At 35.0% G+C, this 20,994-nt stretch overlaps 2 protein-coding genes and 1 non-coding gene across 3 annotated transcripts; 2 read left to right on the forward strand and 1 right to left on the reverse strand.

Annotated features, from left to right (window-relative positions):
* The first annotated feature begins 32 nt into the window (after positions 1-32).
* On the forward strand, positions 33-2,291 carry LOC125468379 (GDSL esterase/lipase At5g55050-like). Its single transcript, XM_048564024.1, has 5 exons — positions 33-382; positions 491-630; positions 1,112-1,345; positions 1,441-1,684; positions 1,883-2,291. Exons 1-5 carry the CDS (start codon positions 115-117, stop codon positions 2,101-2,103), a joined length of 1,107 nt encoding a protein of 368 aa, XP_048419981.1. The 5' UTR covers positions 33-114; the 3' UTR covers positions 2,104-2,291.
* Positions 2,292-2,574: 283 nt separating this feature from the next.
* LOC125468378 (DNA mismatch repair protein MSH5) lies at positions 2,575-13,156 on the reverse strand. Its single transcript, XM_048564023.1, has 34 exons — positions 13,044-13,156; positions 12,587-12,618; positions 12,326-12,420; positions 12,054-12,134; positions 11,909-11,981; positions 11,260-11,323; positions 10,844-10,998; positions 10,616-10,717; positions 10,523-10,550; positions 10,405-10,436; positions 10,251-10,308; positions 9,944-10,030; positions 9,467-9,523; positions 8,381-8,482; positions 8,231-8,275; positions 7,580-7,657; positions 7,252-7,302; positions 7,062-7,143; positions 6,791-6,864; positions 6,619-6,718; positions 6,354-6,450; positions 6,140-6,229; positions 5,977-6,041; positions 5,815-5,873; positions 5,211-5,287; positions 5,026-5,112; positions 4,573-4,634; positions 4,418-4,479; positions 4,262-4,315; positions 4,093-4,175; positions 3,579-3,610; positions 3,232-3,255; positions 2,869-2,984; positions 2,575-2,674 (listed from the first exon to the last, which is right to left on the reverse strand). Exons 1-34 carry the CDS (start codon positions 13,080-13,082, stop codon positions 2,588-2,590), a joined length of 2,430 nt encoding a protein of 809 aa, XP_048419980.1. The 5' UTR covers positions 13,083-13,156; the 3' UTR covers positions 2,575-2,587.
* A 2,259-nt stretch (positions 13,157-15,415) lies between these two features.
* LOC125468482 lies at positions 15,416-15,539 on the forward strand. Its single transcript, XR_007250868.1, has one exon. It is a non-coding gene; the product is annotated as a small nucleolar RNA snoR86 (small nucleolar RNA).
* The last annotated feature ends 5,455 nt before the right edge of the window (positions 15,540-20,994 follow it).

The raw sequence follows: 20,994 nt of genomic DNA on the forward strand, positions 1-20,994 counted from the left end.
CAACTTATCTCCCTCTATAAGAGGGCTTCCACTTGTTCATGTCCCTCAAACCATCACACAGAAACATTACATACGAAAGTTTGAGGGAGCTTTAGACACGGTTCGTTCATAACCATGGCTAAATATCACACTGATGGTTTGCCAATGGCTTCCTTCGTCATCGTCTTCTCTCTCTTCACTTCTAGTTTCATCATCCCTCTTTCGGAAGCTCAGATGGTTCCAGCCATTTACGTGTTCGGAGACTCGTTAGTGGACGTCGGTAACAACAATTACCTAAAAATTTCTCTTGCCAAGGCAAATTTTCCTCATAACGGGATTGATTATCCTGGCAAAGTAGCCACGGGGAGGTTTGGTAATGGCAAGAATTCTGCAGATTTTCTTGGTAGGTTTAATATCATCAGTTAATAAATCATGACTAGTGACAACTATGCATGTTGAGAGAATGAGAGGGTACGTAGTATGTATAATCTTGTTATCTTTTGTTTGGCAGCCGAGAAAGTAGGATTACCACCGTCACCACCATACCTGTCACTTGTATCCAAGTTCAACAAGCAAAAGGAGTCATTCGTCAATGGAGTTAGCTTCGCCTCCGGAGGAGCTGGAATCTTCAATGGTTCAGATAAACAATTTGTAAGTGCAATGAATTCAACACTCTTTCAAAAAATAAAATAACGCTACAGACCCAAGAAAAGAAAAAGAAAAATATCATCCTTGGTTTAGCACATGTTAATATATTCCGCTAAAAATGCTTTAGAATCCAATTCGTTTTTTACATGAGCTGGGTAGGATCCTTGTAACCCTACTTATGAAAGTTGGTGAAAAAGCTTTCACAAGAAAAGTTGGGTGTTATTCTTTAGCACCTTCTTTTTTTTTTTTTTTTTGTCAATTTAGCACCTTCTTATAAAGAGAAATCTTTTGTAGTGGGACCACTGTCATGTGACGTTATCATTTTACAAATTATAATGAGCGAACCTGAAATCTGATGCGTCACTAAAGATACACTCTTCTCTATCCTGAATATAACGCTCATCACGTGACTTGGCCTATGAAGGGAAAATCGAATCTCTGTCCAACAACTAATGCTTTGCCTATTTTGCTCTTGCTGTCACAGCGTCAGTCAATACCTTTGTCATACCAAGTAAACTACTACTCAGAAGTACATCAAAACATTGGGCTACAGTTAGGATCCGAGGGCGCCAAAGTCCATCTTTCAAAATCTCTGTTTTTGATCGTGATTGGAAGCAATGACATCTTCGGCTACATTAAAAACTCCAAGCTCCAAAGCGAATACACGCCGCAGCAGTACGCGGTTTTGATGGCGTCAAATCTAAAGGAACAATTACAGGTAACGAGAACACATTGGCTTAGCTCCATGTTTGCATAGTGAATCTTCAGTTGCACTTCAATGCTTGATGTGTTTCTTTCTTCATTGTTTGGCAGAGAATACATGCTCTCGGCGCCCAAAAATTTGTAGTTGTCGGGACTGGGCCGGTTGGATGCTGTCCGGCGCAAAGGGATTTAGATACAGAAGAGTGCAATGATGGCGCAAACTCATTGTCTGTCATGTACAATGAAGCCCTTAAGTCCATGTTGCAGCAATTGAAACCGGCGTTGGGCATAAGCTACACCCTCTTGAACACTTACACTGTCTTGACTAACATCGTGCAAAACGCAGCTTCTTACGGTACTCATATGTTCTTTTCCTTCTTCATAAGCAGAAATAATCTATGTACAATTCCATCAAGCATGTTGTGTAGTTAAACCATCAATTTGAATACATATCAATCATGATAACCGATATTTAGCCGCCCTTGTAGGAAACTAGAGGAAGAATTTTAAGTTAACTCGACTGACAAACCAAAAATTTCGCATTCGATTTCAGGATTTACAGAGGCTAAAGCTGCATGCTGTGGGATTGGGAAGCTTAAGGCCCAGGGTCCTTGCCTGCCAGTTGCATCCTTGTGCTCCAACAGAAGGGACCATGTCTTCTGGGATTTTTACCATCCTACACAGGCAACTCATGGCATCATAGTGGAAAATTTTTTCGATGGCCCTTCAAAATACGCATCCCCAATGACTGTGAAGGAGTTAATCGCTCTTTAAAATGCTCGGGCCAGACTCCAAACGAAAGACGCAATCTCGATATGATATGGCTTTGTTAGGAGGTTATACTTGGGCTAAGTTCATGTGCAGTAAAGAGTGAATGAATGAGTTTACATGTGTACCATTACAAAACAAACAAAGCATCATGACAGATTTTGAAATGCAAAGGAAACGATTATATTCCAGCATCATGCGCTTCGTATGACATCAAAATTTGAGCTACTTATACCTAGGAGAAAAAACGATAGAAGAATTATCTGGCCCAATGATTCAACCTTTCTCTTGGATGGAGACAGGAAGATATCGTTGTCATCCATTGACGGTAGAGACAATGCTTCAGTCCTCATAAATTGCCAACCAGATACAACTTTTTATCTTTCTGCATTCACAATTGTGGGAAAATTATCTGGAAAGCTCATAAAGTTTCCTGGAAAAATAGAAGATAAAGTAATAACTTTGGGGTTTAATTACCTTTAGTAATTTTTTAAGGCTCAGTTGGAAATAAATCCTGAAAAAACGAGCCTACATCGCCTTTGCAAAAATCAAATGCCAGCATCTTGTCCACTACATTCTGCAATTGAATTAAGGGAAAAAAAATCATAAAGATATAGAAACTTGTACAATTAAAACAGAAATATATGATTGACAAATGTTATTCCGTCGTATTGTAGGATTGCGACATTCCATCTCATGGTTTTGCAGGGCAAGTGTTACTAACGTCATGTTTTCAATTCTGAATCACAGATTCAGTTTTGGGATTGAAACCTGGTATTGCTGATCCATAGCTGATACGTTCTCATTGCACAATCGCTCAACGTGTTTATTGTTTCCAAGAGCGTCCAATATAAATGATGCTCTTTGAATAACTTCCTCGGGGACACCTGCATAACCAGTACAATTAGTTCTACTGGAAAATTAGAGCAGCCACCAAGAGTCCATAAAGATTTTATTCACAAGAAGGAAATAACCCAGACTCATTTCATGAATTTGCATATGTATATGCATGCGCACATATGCATGTGTGCGCTCGCCCATGGATGTGTGTGTGTGACACAAGGAAAACTCAATGGAACTTTTTCCCCTGTTTCTGAAAATCGCGAACACAAGTTTTAAGCTTTGGAAAAGTACCAGCAAGTAGAGCACAATGCAGACCTGCAGGATGTAAAGAGACTGATTACAAATAACATTATCCAAATCGGCATTCCCAACTTAGTTGTTGCATTAATATACATATATACAGGTGCTAAAACACTTTCTGATCAGTATTTCAATACGGCACTTATCATGTTTTATCTTTTACACAGTTGAACCAAGCAAGTTCTTATTAAAACCTTAGCATTCACATTCTCTCTCTCTCTCTCTCTCTCTCTCTCTCTCTCTCTATATATATATATATATATATCTCACACACATACACATACAAGTACACACAATAGACATGTATATATTTGGTCAAGCTCTATCACAATACTCACCGTAGCTAAGAAGTGCCTGCCCAGGAACTAGCCTGCAAGAAATGAAGGTGAAATTACATACATTAAATAGAAAAATTGCATTGACCAGCAGTGAAACATAGAAAATCAACATATCCATGAGCTTGGAATCAGAGAGGTTGCTAATAATGACTGCACACTTCATAAAGCTATATCTGATAATTTGAGTCTAAGACGCAGTTAAAACTGTTTTGACCCAGGAATTATAATCGCCTACTGGTTCTGTAATTGAAGCAACTAGAGTGCCATCCACTGACACAATTATCTCACACAAGAAAACAAGTTAGCATGATATAGATACATGCCTAGTGGTCAGATGATACAGAATTAATGCAGACTGAATATGCTAAGATTAAAGAACATGTTTTAAGCATGAACGCTGTGATCCAAACCACCATAGGCATAAACCTCGTACGGAATTCCATCTAATTTGTTACTGACAGAATGCCACATTTCCTTTGCAGCAATGCAACGTATAGAGGTAATGAAAGTTTACCTATATAGGAATACAATATCCTCAATATCTGTAGAGTTCTCAGGCCTCAGCACACTCATAGTGTAAAATTTGATATTCTTGGACTGAAATAAGAACAAAAAGATATTACCCTTCATTCTTACGCAATTCAAGTATGGAAGTATTGTATAGTAACTCAAGCTTTACTTACTTTAGGTAAACAACTCTCACTGAATAACTCAGTCAGATGAGTGCACACCAGAACCTACAAAATAAATTGCAAAGCTCAATACAAAATGACCTTTAATTGGAAGAAATAGATGGTACTTGTAACACGATCCTCATGGTATGAAGAGGAGCCTGAAACCTTTGGGGGGTCATCATATGAAACCAAGTAGTTTATAGTTCCACCGAGCAAACCAACACCATCTGAAACAACCATGAGAACATTACGCAATAATGCAACTGCTAAACTCAGACCAAGAATTTTTTCTTGTTTGCGAGGGAGTGTGGAAAACTAACCTTCTGTAAGAGTACCTTTACCAAATTCATCAACGAGGCACAAAGACCTTGAAGTCGCCTGCCTGTTAATTTTCTCAAATGAATGCATGCGAATCAAATGGAATACTTATGTTAATACTGTGCATGGATATAACCAGAAAGGAGGCAACCAATAATTAGTAATCATATCTGTTCAATGTAATTATCCAAGTCATTTGTTATTGAACAAAAGTCACATTTCTTTAACACAATGATATTGTGCTACCATAATTAGTTAGTAGTATCAGAAAATGCAAATGATTTTTCATTCTTAACAAGTACTATGCCTTTCAAAAATACTCTTGCACATGCCAATAAGATAATCTTATAACTGGAGCACATAGAGTTATGCCTATAATACTAAAAAGACGCAAGTTCAGGTTTATCACACATAATATGATTACAATTTAGCACAGGGAAGCCTAACGAGTATACCTTAGCATCATCCCTACTTGATGCAAATCAATCATAAATGTTGACTTTTCGGCACTCATAAACTTGCTTCCCATTGCGCAAAATATTCTGTAAATAGAAATAGAAACTATGGTTATTGTACTTTTGACCAATATCATACAAGCATAACACTGTACATAAGAAAGCTGTCGGTATGTGGATCAAACCTATCAGTCAAGCCAACGGTTGCAGAATCCGCTGGTACAAAACTTCCTATGTGGGACAGGAAAACAATTAAAGCTACCTGAAAAAGGAATTTTTGTCAATATGTGTAGATCTGCAAAAATTTCTATGCTAGAGGCATAGCTAATGCCCATCTATGTGAAAGAGACACCAAAAATCAGCAAGAGGACTACCATAGAACGAAATTAAGTTCAATACCAACATCAACATTCAGCATGGTATTTGCACAAAAACATTCAAATATTTCTGACATGGCACAAAGATCCTAAAAGAGAATGTCCTTGTTACATAAATTGTCATTAGCTTCATTACCCCTGCCTATCTGAATCATTGATTTGTCACAAGTCACAACCACCTGAACCAAGAGATTAGATGCTTGGAAAGAAGTTCCAATATTTCATATCCAGATAAAATATTGTGGACTTGTAGAACTTAAATGAATGATGAATGATAGAAACACAGCCCCACAAACCAAACACATATTAAAAAGGACACGTGCGCCCACGGGGTGGGCAAGAGAAGGGGGGTGGTGATGTTGGTGGTGGGTTGGGGGGACAGAGGGAGGGAGACAGAGACAGCCTTACTGACCTGCTTTATGTAGATGCTTTTCCCTGAATAGTTAGGACCAGTGATGATATTAATTCTTCCTGGAAAGAAAGAAGCATTGGAAACCAAAGATGGGAATTGTTATATTCCTGAACTGAGCCAAACCATAATTAAATATGGCAATTAAATGTATAATTCCATTACCATCATTTTCGATCTTTGTGTCATTTGGAACAAATGTGTCTACAGTCATTTCCTGCAAAACATGTCTGGAAATTGAAAAACTCTTGTTACTATACCTACGTAAATAAATAACCACTAGAAGTATTGTCCATCAAATAATGCAAATATATCATGCGTGTCTCACCTTCCGTTTTGTATATCAATCAAGCAATCCATAGTCAGCGTCGGCCTCACATAATTGTTTTGACGAGCAACCAGTGCCAATGACAAAAAGCTAAATGTCCGCATGAAGATATAAGTATTTCTTAGTAAGACAAATATACTAAGACGAAAAAAAAGAATGAGATGCGGGAAGGGAAGGGACTAGGCCGGAGCACTGATACTGAAATGATTCTCACCAATCAAGTTCAGCTGCAAAATTTACAGCCTTAAGCAGGTGTTCTGAAAATAGAAGTATATGCGACACCAAATCTCGAGTGATTGCCCTCTCCATATCTTTATCAATAAATTTGATGAATGAAACATTTGTAGAGAAAAGATAATAAAAATTAAAACCAGCATGAAAATTCTGACTGTCTCATTAATTAAATAGTATTAAATTTAAGTTATGGGCTTACTAGGCTGCTATAACACAATATTGATGTTCAGACTATCATGCATTACCTAGTATTTTATGATAGATATCTCCCAGCAAATTATCCAGCTCTCGTGTCTTTGGTGTATAATAAAAGAACCTTTTTGTTTCTCCTTCTGCATCAGAGAACTAATTTTGATAGCTATATTACCTCATAAAAATGCATATTAGTTATAGAGACTAAACTATATTTCAACTCACAGCAAATTCGAAATCTTGAACCTTCTCCAGGGTAGCTTCATCAAATTTTTCTTCGAAAATGCACATCAAGTATCCTAAAAATCAACAGTAAATAAAAGGCATTTAGAAAGTGTGCAGGGAAATACCACAATAAAACATAAAAGTCATTTTTGAAATTTCATCATGTACAGGTTGTCTGACAAATAAGGGGCAATCTTTCTGAGGAGAATCTAAATAAAATGCATCTCACCCAACAAAATTCTTTTTAAGATGGTACAAAATTAAAACCAACCTATCTGATGTATATAAACAATACAAGGAGCAAGCTTGTCTTTGTACAGCTGAGGAAGTCTTTCAAGTTCCATTTGAGACACCTGCAAGGCAATTGTAAGATCAAAAGAATCTTATTTAGTAACTAGTAAGTAAGTCAGACTTCAATCCACTTTCTAATTAGATCTATAAAAGAACTGTATAACAGTTACCTGTTCTAAAAATTCAGGCAATTCCTCATATATTTGCCTCAGCTCATCTAACTATAAAAGAAGATAAGGGAATTACTTGTTAGCATTACAAATAATTCAAATTCAGCCAAACCCAGCAGTACAGACTACAGATATATCAAGACACATAAAAGTTGAACACATAAATTATACCCTTTCAATATTGAACTAACAGAAACGCTACATGAAACTAACCTCATAAACAAAATGTAAATATAAAACTAAAAACAACAATGGGTAGATGACGCATAAGGTGAATATGCAATCTGATTGAACAATTAAGAATGGGAATTTGGGACTTATGCCTAACCTCGTCACAGAAGTCATCTTTCACAATCGTCTCATATCCCTTCTCTTTACTTCTACTTACATCTAGAACACCAATTACCTACAAAAGACATTGTTGATATTACGATAATAACGCATTAAAGGGAAACAATTTTGAAGATTAAAACCAATAAGAGTAGCAAACATTTGTTATGTTGGCTTGAAGCATAACTAAATGAAGACAAAAGATTCTTCACTTTCCAATTATACATATGTCATTCAGAGAATCCTGGGCGTAAGAGGAAATGGAAATAAGTTCCACAACCACCGAAGGCTAAACCAGGTATGACACACCTTCTCACCAAAGAGGAAATGGAAATAAGTTCCACAACCACCGAAGGCTAAACCAGGTATGACACACCTTCTCACCAACCTGGGATGCAAACGATTTACGGGGAACTGAATAAAAAATCTCAGAAACCATTCTCAATCTTATTAGGGAAACTTAAGGAAAAATCAAATGAAATTCTCTCTAGAGTTGTTTTACCACATGAGGTGCGGACTGTAGGGTTTTAGACATGGTTTTGTTCAACTAAAGATTAGTCCCTTCTTCTTATGGGATTTACACTTATCAAATTTCATTTTGATGTTGCAAGAACAGCTGTAAAAAATGAAGAATGCTTCATAAACTTACCAATTCATATACATAAGCCAGCTCAGTTGTAATGCATGAAGCAGCCTGCATAAATTCAGACAACAGACCAAGAAACAAAATAGTATATAAGAATAACAGAAAGAGAAGGTAGAACAAACAGAATATGCAACAAAATAAATATCATCATACCTTCTCAACAATGTCCAAACTGAAGTACTTTGCATGCTCTTGAAGACTCTCTGAAACACCTACTTCAAATATCTTGTTTACATGCAAGAGTGAACAAACACTCTACAAGAAAATCATAAAGAATTCTTTTAGTCAAAAGAGGAAAGCTTTCTCTGAACATTGCGCAACACTGTTATACCACTCTTTATAAATTCTGCTCAGGTTCAATTAGCCCTTCTTTGTAAGAGACAAAAACCTTACTAACAAATATGGAAGAAAAATACAACTAAGTAGGACAAGCTCCCTCAAATGAAAACACATACTACAATTTGTTTACCCCCACCCCAAATTGAGATAAATTCAACTAGAAGCAATATCTCTGAAATGTTTCGACACAAGCAAAGAAAGTCTCTCAAAGAATATGAGAATCTAATTCTAAAAGTCATGCATAAATTTATTTTCTTACATAATAGCAAAGAAAGACTCTCAAAGACTGAGAATCTAATTCTAAAAGTCATGCATAAATTTATTTTCTTACACAATGTTAGCATGTTTACCATTAAGAGTTGAACTTTGGTTGCTGATTTGAAAACTTCATCCCAGTAAAAGCTAAAAAAAAAAGATATTTTCTATGTCACCTAACTTAAAGCTAGGAAAGAGGTATGATGCCATACATGATCTAAGAATCAAAGTTTATAAGATAGTTGAGGTTGACGTGAAATCATGGCACGTTTCATGAACAAAAATGCACAACTCATTTGAAGTGGACATGAAATCATGGCGACATTCATGAACAAAAATGCACAACTCATTCTATTCTTCATAAGGAGCTTGGTGTTTGTCTTACTAGGAGTTCGACAAGTGCCACACAGGAAACTAATCAGCGAAGAGAATTAGAGGAAGTATGGTATATCATAGTGAACATGACATTAATGTTTGATCGTTAAGGTTTTACTAAGTTCTAAACACAAGCACATCTAGAGGTAAAAATGAATCGTAACACCATCCAGTAACCTAGTGTATCTTGAACTCATTTGCCTGATGGATAGAAGACATTTAACAATCAGGAAAAAGGGTTAAAGGTGCATAGCATAGCTAAAAACATACCTTTAAAAAAGCTGTCCAATCACTGCTGGTACATATCGAGCTCGGAGAGTTGAATTTCTTCAAAAAAAAATATGTAAGCTTCAACTTAAAAATTACACACAACATTCGCAAAACAGACATTGCCAGATCTACACAGCCATTCCTATAGTAGAAAGATAACAAATAGGAAAATATAGTTATCGCTACGCTGGTCAATATTTGGCATAAAAGCCACAACTGTGTTTAAAAACTAGATGGCACACTATAATCAAACATTCCTTGTTTTCAAAACAGAAACAATGAGTATGGAAAGTTTTAACATAAGTAATAAACCAATTGAGCAAACAGGGATAACTGATATTTAGTTGCGCAGAAAGAGCTCTAGTTTTAACCAGACTCCAGTTGTAGCTACAAATCTACCAACCATAACATTTACTTTTGGAAAGAAATCCAGACACAAAGCAGCAGAAGGAGAAGAATTAGTATAGTGAATGGTACCTTGAGTATGTGAGGAATGTCCTTTACAGATTTCAGAGTTCCATGTAAAGAATTTATCAATTCTTCAGAAGAAAGAAAGAATGATATCTTTATTGTCAAAGAAAATAGCTTTATGCTAATGATTCGAAGTCAATTCTGTATTATAAAACATTTCATTCAAATGCTGTGAGAGGCAATATTTGCTCTTAATGCACTGATCTCAATTTGAAATCAATTAACTAACATGATTCAAACTATTATTAATCTTCTTGGCTACCAGATACAAGTCATATTTAAGCAGTAGTGTAGTTTAACAATGAAAGGATACGGCATTGAGACGGTTGTTCAAAACTTCAAGGTCAAGTATTGGCCTCAAGAACCAGCTTCTGGTATGAGAAAAATTAACATTTGTTAAAAGGACTTTGGGTTAGAGATAACATCCAAGGCAGTGGCATCACACAGTTCTCTTTCACAAAGTCTACCTCAAGAGACGTCTCCCCATTGGCGTCACACACTGAATTTAAATATGAGTAAATTAGCTTGATATAAAGGTGGGAAACCCAGTCAACCAAGAGAGAAAAATGTGAAAGATCTACTGACCTTATTCATCATACCAAATACAGAGAACCTGCAATTAAAACACATCAGAATAGTTTTCAAAGGAAACTATCCAGAAAACTATTCAGAAATTACCCTTCTTTTGCTCTACCAATCCCCATATGGCTTGGATGCTTATCTGTTAGGAATATCTGCAGTGCCTCATGAGCCGCTGCATCCAGTTTAAGGAAATTATTTCTATTTTGGTAGTGAAGGAGTACATTTTGTTGCAAGTATCATCCCTGAATGAATTAACCAACCCCCACCAACAAGAGTAAAATGAAATAAAGGAATCTAAACATTGTAAACAACACAAAAAGATACAGTGACACTTCTATAACAGAATCAATTGCAATGGATGGGTTCCCACTTTCCATTTGTCCAAGCGTATCTACAACCCTTTCATTCTCTAATATGGCAAGAAGGCCACCACTACTACGAACTTGAACATCACTTCCCATGTCCATCATAGAACTCAACTACAGTTGACAAACAAAGAAAGATATTCATTGTCAATACAGGATAAAGACATCCATCGTTGTTTAAGACAAAAGGAAGATAGATATGTATAGAACACAAAATACACATATTATAGATCATGCGCGCACACAGAGCACATCCATTACCTAGGAGGCATGAATAAGCTAAGTGTAATATCCTGGGGTTAAAAACACCAATTGGACCACAATACAAAAGGATTTATAAGCTATGAAATATAAATATACAGCTATCTAACGTACATAGCAAATTCTCTCCTTGATGTTTAATCCGTCATCCATCCCTGTTACTCGAAGGTATATCAATCTGTAAATTGAGCAACAAAATTAACAACATGATGATGATAAAGATGAAAAGTGAGAATGGGAATAAGAATGAAACACAGTGCCTGTATTAATCATAATAATAGTAGTTGTAATAGTAACAATAAGAATGAGAGAGAGAGAGAGAGAGAGCGAAGTGGGAGGGGTGACTTATCTGTCACATAAACTTTTTTATGACACCACCAATAACACATAAAATTGTAGTTTATCAGCATATGATATAATGTTGGATAAACATGGATATGATAGAATGGAAATGCTGATCAATGATTTCATGGGAAGACATAAACTTACATTAAAAAGATGCAAAGAAGGTTTGCCATCCAAAGGTTGAACATAGATGAAGTTTTAGATTTTGAATTTCGCTACCGAAAAACCATGTGAAGGAAATTGCACAAACGTACTTAAGAAGACACTCTGAAAATTACAACCATGTGAGCTTTTGGAGAAAAAAAATGTTAAATATGCTCACGAAACTAATTGTTTTCAGCCTACTACACTCGGCCAAATTTAAAACTTCAGTTATGTTTAACAAAATCTTCAGAGCATGCATATCTGATTCTTTTACCTGTGCCATGCTTGCTCATAGCTAAATATTGAACTTTTCACAAGCTTTACTGTAAAAGCCTCAGTCATTCCATCTGCAATACTTTAGAAAGTAAACAGCTGTCCTCATGCTGAAATTCAGAACCTACCAATTAACAGCAACATACCACTTCGCTGTAAAGCGGACAAGAATGATTCTTCACTTTTAGTGCTTGTGTAAATGATAAGCGGCTTGGCTTGATATTTTACTGCATATAAAAACACATAAGATACATTTTATTACGCTCACTAAACTGAAACTGAAATAAAAGTGAAGGTATCAGACACAAGTAGAAGTTGAGTGAGAAGGAAACCCATCAAATCATCCGAATCAGAAAGTCCAGTACTAAACCAGCAGGGTAAAGGAAATTGTCTGCCTAATGAGACATCAAAATCATACCCAAATCAATTAGGGGGAAGTCTGAGCTGCCATCTTCCCAAACTTCCAGCACGTGAAGTTGGCGAATGCTAGAATCGTAATAAGAAACTCCAACACTGGAATGAAGGAGTTGCAAAGTCATCAATTTCAAATGCATTCTACTACTTGATTAAGAATGGAATGTAAATATTAATATAATATATGGAATATACAATGAGTAACCACATTAACCATATACAGACTGATACCAAACATTAGGTAAGGTAATAACTAAGGACTCACCGATGGCCATGTCGAATGCACGCCATATACACCTGCATTTGAACCCCAAAACAACAAAACAAAAAACAAGAAAGAAACAGATCAATTACTGCCGGTCAAGCTTGCTTAGCTAGTACTAGATAGAATTTAGCGCATTTATCCATAATTCAACAAAAAATGAAACAAAATAGGTGAACAGTTCAGTCTACATTTCTTGATTTTCTGGGCGGCCAAACGGAGGAAATCAAACTTTTGAGTCCAACTTAACTCAAATTTAACCTAACAAAGCAACTTGCGTCATTTTTTCTTCCAGTGAGTAGCGAATTCTGTATGATTTCCGTTTACTTCGTTATAAAATCAACGGAACCCGAACAACAAACAAAAACTCAATTAAATCTTCTTGTTTTCCTCCATTTTCTCGGCAACCAAACGGAAAGTGAGAAAAGAAAATATGCGAGGTAGAGTAGTCGAGATGGACCTGAGGTTGAGCATCGGTTTCGTCCATCTCCTCCTCCATTTCGGAATCGAACCGCGCACAGGTTGACAGAGGGCAAAAAGGTCGAGCGAGCGAGCGAGCTAGCTCAGTCTGACTCGGACAGTCAGGAATTATGGGCGGGAGAAGTAGTGACTCGTTTATATAAGGCATTCATGGACGTAAAGCGGCACGTGTCAACTGAGTCCCAATTGCGTTATTTTGGTTGTCTTTTTTCTTGATAACAGTTTAAATTTTGAGATTTGTTATCATCACTTGAATGAGATGAGCAAAGATATTTTCTTTTTTAGAAGGAATTGTCTCTATTCCTAAGGAATACTTTTTTTTTAACATCCCAAATGATGGTGATGCTCACCACCTTATCTATCATCATTGAATTAGTTTAAATTTTAATATTAGTGTACTGGATAGAAATAAATCTCAAATTTTTAAATTCATCTAATGGTATCAAGTAGGGTGGTGAGCAATGTGAAGATGTAAAAACAAAAGAGAGTCACACATCATTGAGACAAAAAACCTTGCAAGGGGCTATAAGAGGTATTACAAATTAGTTTATGGTGAAACTCCAACTTCTTCATGGTAACAGAGCTAGATTGTCTTGCATCTGAAGTTCAACGGTCACACGTGCTTCACGTCACCTAATTTGTATTGTCCACGTATTTAGCTTGAGATATTCACATTCTCATAGGCAATACCACCACTTGAAAGTAGTGAGCAAAAATACATATTGCCCACGTATTTGGCTTGAGATATTCACATTCTCATACAAAATACCATCATTTGAAAGTAATGAGCAAAAATACATCGGTGCTAAAGTATTTGACATTAGCTTACTAAATAAAGCTGAATTATCTTCCTTCCTATTTCGATGCCTTCTAGTACCTTTTTTATTCAATCTGAATCGTTAAACTAAATTCAAGGGTCAAAAGATATGCCACCTCTTACATGAAACAGAGAAACTATTTATCTGGGGGATAAGAGATAAGTGATATCTACGGTGTGTTTGCACGCATGCGCAAGATAAAGTTTATTGATTTACTGTTGATCATGAAGAATCGTGATTTATCAGAATACACACCAACAATTATTTGTATTCTAACAGCCCGATTACATGTAGGCCTATTGACAGAAAACACTTTGTAGAGTTGTACTTCAAAACCAGCCGTGATCTTCCTAGTTCCCATCTAAATTTTATTTATATACACTTCGTGTTAAAGGATGAAAAGAAAATGTTTCAAACATGACTTAAATATCAAATAGGCTCCAACCAAAAAAAAAAAGGTATCAATACACTTTCACCTTTACACATGAGACATACATGGATAGATTTGGCCAAAACTAAGAGGAAAAGTTGAATTTAGACCAAGAATGATAGCATGTTTAACCACAATGTCCCGTTTGTTACGGAATGGTGGAGATCGACATTGTGTCATTTGGTGGCTAAAGAGTAGAGATGAAGGAGAAGGCAAGATTTGCGGGATTCTTAGCAATCCCACCCAAAAGCACGGGATTGCTAACACCCTGTTAGTGAAGTTCCTAGTCTAGGTAAGTCCCACCTTGTCTAATTTAATGTTAATCCTTACTCCACTAAATATGCGACACTAATTCTAAAGTTATGAGACACTAAATCCTACATAAGTTAGTCCCCTCTAAATAGGTACAACAAATGTAGCCTAATAATACTACTAATTATATGAGTTTTTCTTTTCCGTCTAAACTAATTATAAGAAAACTGTCATGGGATGACCTGATAATTGGCGATGAATTCCAAGCTCGTATTGCACACGAGACATTGATGAATTACACGTTGGTAATCAGAATAAGCTAAAATATTTATATGAATCTTCTCGAAATCCGAAAAGTAAACTACCGGACTATGTAACGAAGTCACTAGCTGATTTCTTTAAAAAAAATAAAAAATATTAGAGTTTTATAACCACAAGATTTGTATTAACATACGACACACGTGAATGTGATTTAGTTCAATTGAGAGAGCATCCACGCCGATGACATGCACAAACTAATGTGAAAGCCCACCAGCCCAAACCCCAACTTTTGATAGGCAGACTCGTCATTTCCTTCATTCTCACAGAGAGTTGAGCAGTCTAGGGTTTCACCCTCCGCTCCTATAAATATGACTACAGCAAACCTCTCTTCATCGAACAAATTTCGACGCCTCTCCTTCACCTTCTGCCGTTTTTTTTTTTTTTCCTACAGATTTTGCTGCTATTCTCTCAGTTAAAATCTCCTAGAGTTTTTCTTTCGTCTCAGATCGTTTTGTGTTTGTTTATTTCGAATAGTTTTGTTTAAATTTGTATTCGAGAAGTGCTTTCTGTGGAAGTAGAAGCCAATTTGCAGAGCAAGGGCGTCCAATTAAAACAATGGCGCAAATTGCATTGAAGGTTGGCGATAATAAAAAGTGATTCTCCGTGCCTGTCAAATTTTTGGTTTTGATTTTGGCCTCGAACAAGTCGCAACATTTATTACACCCGCTCTCTTCTTTTCTTTTCTTGATAATTCCTTGGTTTTAATTAATCACTGAAGTCGTTTCGGATATAAAATTAATTTGATCGTCTCTTATATTTTTGTTGATTACATGCTAATGTCAATCAAAATTCTATAAATTACCATTATATTCCTTCTAAAAACATGGTCAATAATTTGTCAAAAAAAAAAAAAACAATTTCATACATCAAATTTTACTGTTTTTTTTCTCAAGCCTTATTTATACGTAATTCTAACATATATAATATTAAAAAATAAAAATAAAAACCCTCTCTCACTCACATTCTCTTTGTTCTGTTTATTTTAAAAACAAAAATAAAAAATATTTACACACATTTTTTGCTTGTAGTGATGTAAATATTTTTTATTTTTGTTTTTAAAATAAAAGGAGGGGGAAAGTGAAATAACATAAAAGTGTGGAGAAAGCAAATGAGGTTTCTTTTTTATTTTTTAATTAAAGATATGTTAAAAAACGGTGAAGTTTATAAAAGAGCAAAATTTTAGTTGTATTAAAATACATTACTCTTCAATTTTATTTATTTATGTTCAGTTTTAATTTGAGGGTTATGATGAAAATTTATAGAGTTTGGTTGACAATTGATGTTATATTAATATGTAAATTAGATTGATATTTTACTTTTAATTTGATTGAACTCAAATTTCCTATATATGTGCGAACCTCAAATAAAAATGATTTTAATAGTGTTTTACAATTGAAATGTTAATTTATATGTGGCATAACATGAAAAAATAGCAAAAAAATTTGCTGTTAAATTTGACAACAGCTTCAAATTTATTTCATAATTTTTATACTTATCTTCATTCTACTATCTAAGACATTAAATGGCTGGCTGCTAGTTTTCACTCTATTTGTTAGAGGCATGTTTTTAAGGAAGCCAATTTTGTGATTGATAAGTTGGCTGATGCAGGGGTTTCAATTGCGAATCCCCACTTTTAGAATCACCGTCTCCCCCCCTTTTGTCCTTACAAGCTTTTAACTTTAATTATATTGGTTTTGGTTGTTCCAGAAAATTCTCCTTTTAATATATTTATTTTCTTATTAAAAAAATAAAGTAATAAATAATAGTTTAAATTTGACATATTTGTCACAACCTAATCCCGATTCTGTCGTAGCATGATATTTGTCCTCTTTGAGTTTCGGGCACACCCTCACGGTTTTGTTTCTTAGAACTCAAACGAGAACTTTCAAGTGGGTCACCTGACAAAATCGGAATTTCGATGGAATCCAAAACCAGAGAGTTTCTAAAAGGTCTCGTGCTATAGGGAGGTGGGCATGTACATATAAAGCATATCAGCCCTCTTCGTTGGTCGATGTGGAATGTTATAATTCATCCCCTTTAGGGGCCCGACGTCCTCGTCGGCACACTCACACCACACGGTAGAGTGGTTCTGATACCATTATGTCACATCTCAATCCCAACTCTGCTGTAGCATGATATTGTTTGTTTTAGGCCCCAGCCACACCCTCACAGTTTTGTTTTTTGGAACTCAGACGAGAACTTCTCGGTAGGTCATCCATCCTAGGAATGCTCTTGCTTAAACTTGCTTAACTTCGGAATTCCGATGAAATCTGAAGCCAATGAGTTCCCAAAAGGCCTTGTACCATATGGAGATGGACATGTACATATAAGGCACATCGTCCCTTCCGTTGGTCTATATGGGATGTTACATATTAGTTGGAGAAAAAATTTAAAAATATATCAATGTGCCAATACGCCTTCAAATTTAAATTTTACGTTTAAAATTTGACATCTCATTTTAAGATAATCTTATATGACACTTTGATTTTTTTTTTAATTTTTTTTTTCTACCTAATATGTCAAATTTAAATTATTATTTGTGGATTATTATTTTTTATAATTGTAATAAGGAACTCTAGGACAAAAAATAATAATTGTAGAAAACATTTATTAATCAGTATGAATAGATTTGAAGTTGTTATCAAATTTGTCAGCAACCACCTTTGATGTTAATCCACGTCATACATCATAGGAATTGACATTTAGGTTGGAGAACATTAAACCTATCTTTTTACTGTTATTATTGATATAGACATTTTGACTCCTCTTTGAAAATGCTCTAAGTTGTTCATTTTATTTTTGTTCGTAATCGAAATGCAGAGGTTGGTGAATGAAAGAGTAGGGCTTTAAAAAATTTCTAAAAATCCTGATTCCAAACCAAAATCCCAAAATTTTGGGGATGACATACTGATAGCCCTTTGCTTCATTTGTTTAACACTGCCATCCAACTCTTGAATTTCCAAAATTTTAACTCTATCATTTGGTCTACAATAGCACTTTATCACCACATCTGGTATGAACATCCCACACACACTTACCCTACATTGTTGCTTATCAATCAAATATTTCTATTTCTTCAACATGAAATCAAAAAATTGTAATTTTAGTTTCCAAACATATTAGGTTTTTAACTTACTGTTTGCTTTTAGGTTTGTTATTTATTTTATTTTGGTTACATGTTAATTTGACTCGGTATGAATGATTGGTATTTTAATTTTTATGAAATTTGAAAATAACGAACCATCGCAAAATACCAAAAATATATTTGAATATCTTGAAAATTAGAAATACCGAAATTTCAGCTTGGGTTAGTCCCAAACCACCCCTATGAAATAGGATAGATTACGTGCTCAACCTCATCAACTAAACTATCAAAAGCTCACTAGGACGCTTACCAATGATGTCTGCCACATCAGCTCCAATTGTTTGTGCAAAACAAATTCGGATCCTCTTTGTAAGGATCTTACGAATCCGTGAATCGTGTTCGTTAATCGTACATTGTGCGGTCAGAAATCATTTTAAATATTTTTATTTAAAATTAAACATAAACAGTATTTGACAAAAAATAACCACACGATATACGATGAACGAACACGATTTACGAATTTTTAAGATCCTCACCAAAAGGATTCGGAGAGAATTCTGCTGGTTGCAAAACATCAAGTGCAATCTCAAGCACTAACACACTCAAGTACCTCGCAGCCAACACAATTCATCATGCTTACATCAAGTAAACAACGGAGGATTAGGAATAATAATCAAATTTTGGATATCATATAAAATTGTAGTCAAACTGTTAAGTTTGTGATAATTATAACCAAAATACTAATATACCTTTAAAATTAGATTTTTCCAAAAGAACCAAAAAGCAAAATTAAAATGAGGATCATGAGTCAATTTAAGGAATTAATCTCTATTTTTGGAGACGTAGTAAAACACACACTGCAATTGCAATCCAACTAAATTCACAATCACCGAAAAACAACCACCAAGCATAATCCTAAAAAACACCCGTAATACTCCTCGATGTGCACCACAACTAATTATAATCCCAAAAAGAGCACGAAGGCTATCCCAACCCTCCCCTTGAGTAGCACATAATTGTTCTTCGTGGTGGTGAACCCCTAGATGCGCTCGAGGACAGACACCAAGCAAGCCAAGTGCCAGAGCGCGGTGAGGTAGACATGGCCGACTAAGAAGAGGAAGATGACAATGCCAGAGAAGAGCAGCTGAATTAATCTCTATTTTGGAGAAGGAGATGAGCTTGGAGGTGTAAACAACGCACATGTTTATAACCATTCCCAACTTTGCATTCACTCAAGTCTCAACTAACACAAATGTCTCGTATGACACATATGATTGGATTAAATAGGATAACTTACTAAGTTAAGTATGTTGAAGGGAGAAATTATATAAGTATGATCACCTAAAGAATAAGGTGAATTTTAACGAAAAACTCCCGGTACTGTTTATTTTAATGAAAAATCACATTTTTACTCTGAAAAATTAATCCTGGTACTATTTACTTTACCTTTTATTTTGTCATTTTCGTTAAAACTCAAAGTTTTCAAATCATTTTCATTAGTTTTCCTAAGAATAAAAGATAGATTACTTATAAAAGAAATTCATTGATTTTAATGCTACCATTCATGGCTAATCCTATTCTAATCCCTTCCAAATAAAAAAACCCACTCATTTCATTTCCACCTTCAATATACCTTTAAATTCGAGAGTTCTCCATTTCAATTAAATTAAATCATGTGTACTAAAAGAGCTAAAAAAAAGAAATTTAATATGATTACAACAATGCTATATAGACATTAATGAAACACATTTTTAAGCACTCAAAGTCGCGTCTTCATTAGAGTCATATAATGTATACTCTATAGACAAAAGAGAAAACACTGACTAGGCTGACCGGATACTAACTTACATAAACGAGTTTATCATTACGTGACAATACATTGTTATGCAATAAAAAAAAATTGTAGTAATGATCCCTCAACTTTAATCCAATTAGAGCAATTGTAAGCGAGAGACCCTTAGTTTAGATAATATCGTTTGTTCAAAAAAAAAAATCCTTGACTATTTGTCCCTTAACTCATCAAAACACGCAACTATAATCTTTTCCCTCAATTCCGTTAAATCTTCTGTCAAAATAAGTCACGTGCCACGCAAATAGGTTGAATCAAGGGGTAAATATGAAAAAGGAATTAAAAAAACTGTAGTAATGGCTCCCCAACTTTAACCCAATTGGAGAAACAATCTTTCAAATTTAACCCAATTGTAGCAACAGTCCCTCAACTTTAATCCAATTGTAGCAATGATCCTGTTTTATTGTTGTCACAATTGTAGCAATTGTACTTCAACATCAGTCATTTTGAAGAAATTTTGACAAAGTTGACGAAAAAGACAATACCTGCATATTTTGATGAGTTAAGAGACCAATAGTCATGAATTTTTAATTGAAGAATCATTGCTCCAATTAGATTAAAATTGAAGAAGTATTGCTACAATTTTATCTAATTTTTTATTTATAAATAACAATATCTCTACTAATTAATAAAACACTCATTGTCAACCAAAATCCTATGAAATTACCAATTTAACCCTCTAATTAAAAAAGAACATGAATAAGAAATATGGGGTAGAAATATAATTTCACACAACCAAATTTTCTATTTTTTTCTCAAAGTCTCACCTACATGTAATTCTAACATATCTTTAATTTAAAAAAAAAAAAAAAAATCTCATTCTCACATTCTCTATCACTCTCTTCCTCTTTCATTCTATTTCAAAAAACAAAAATAAAAAATTTTCTCACACACTTTGTGTGTGCCTATATGCTAGTATTATTGAACAAAACACGGAATGTGAAAACTAAGTCCACCTCGTGTTAGGTCATCTCCAACTGATGGGCTGGCCAGATGGCTCGTTTTAGCCCTCTGGCCCTCCAAGATATTAATATTTTAATGAACAGTACATGGACATATTTGCCTCCATCTTCAACCGAGGGCTAAAGGGCTTGTTTTAGTCTTGTCAAAAAAAACCGTCTCCAATCGAAGACTAAACATAATTTATTATTTAAATTTAAAAACTACAACAACTTA

The sequence above is a fragment of a genome, unplaced genomic scaffold, assembly GCF_019419815.1.
Source record: "Pyrus x bretschneideri cultivar Hongxiangsu unplaced genomic scaffold, Pyrus_bretschneideri_v1 Contig38, whole genome shotgun sequence".
Taxonomy (NCBI): domain Eukaryota; kingdom Viridiplantae; phylum Streptophyta; class Magnoliopsida; order Rosales; family Rosaceae; genus Pyrus; species Pyrus x bretschneideri.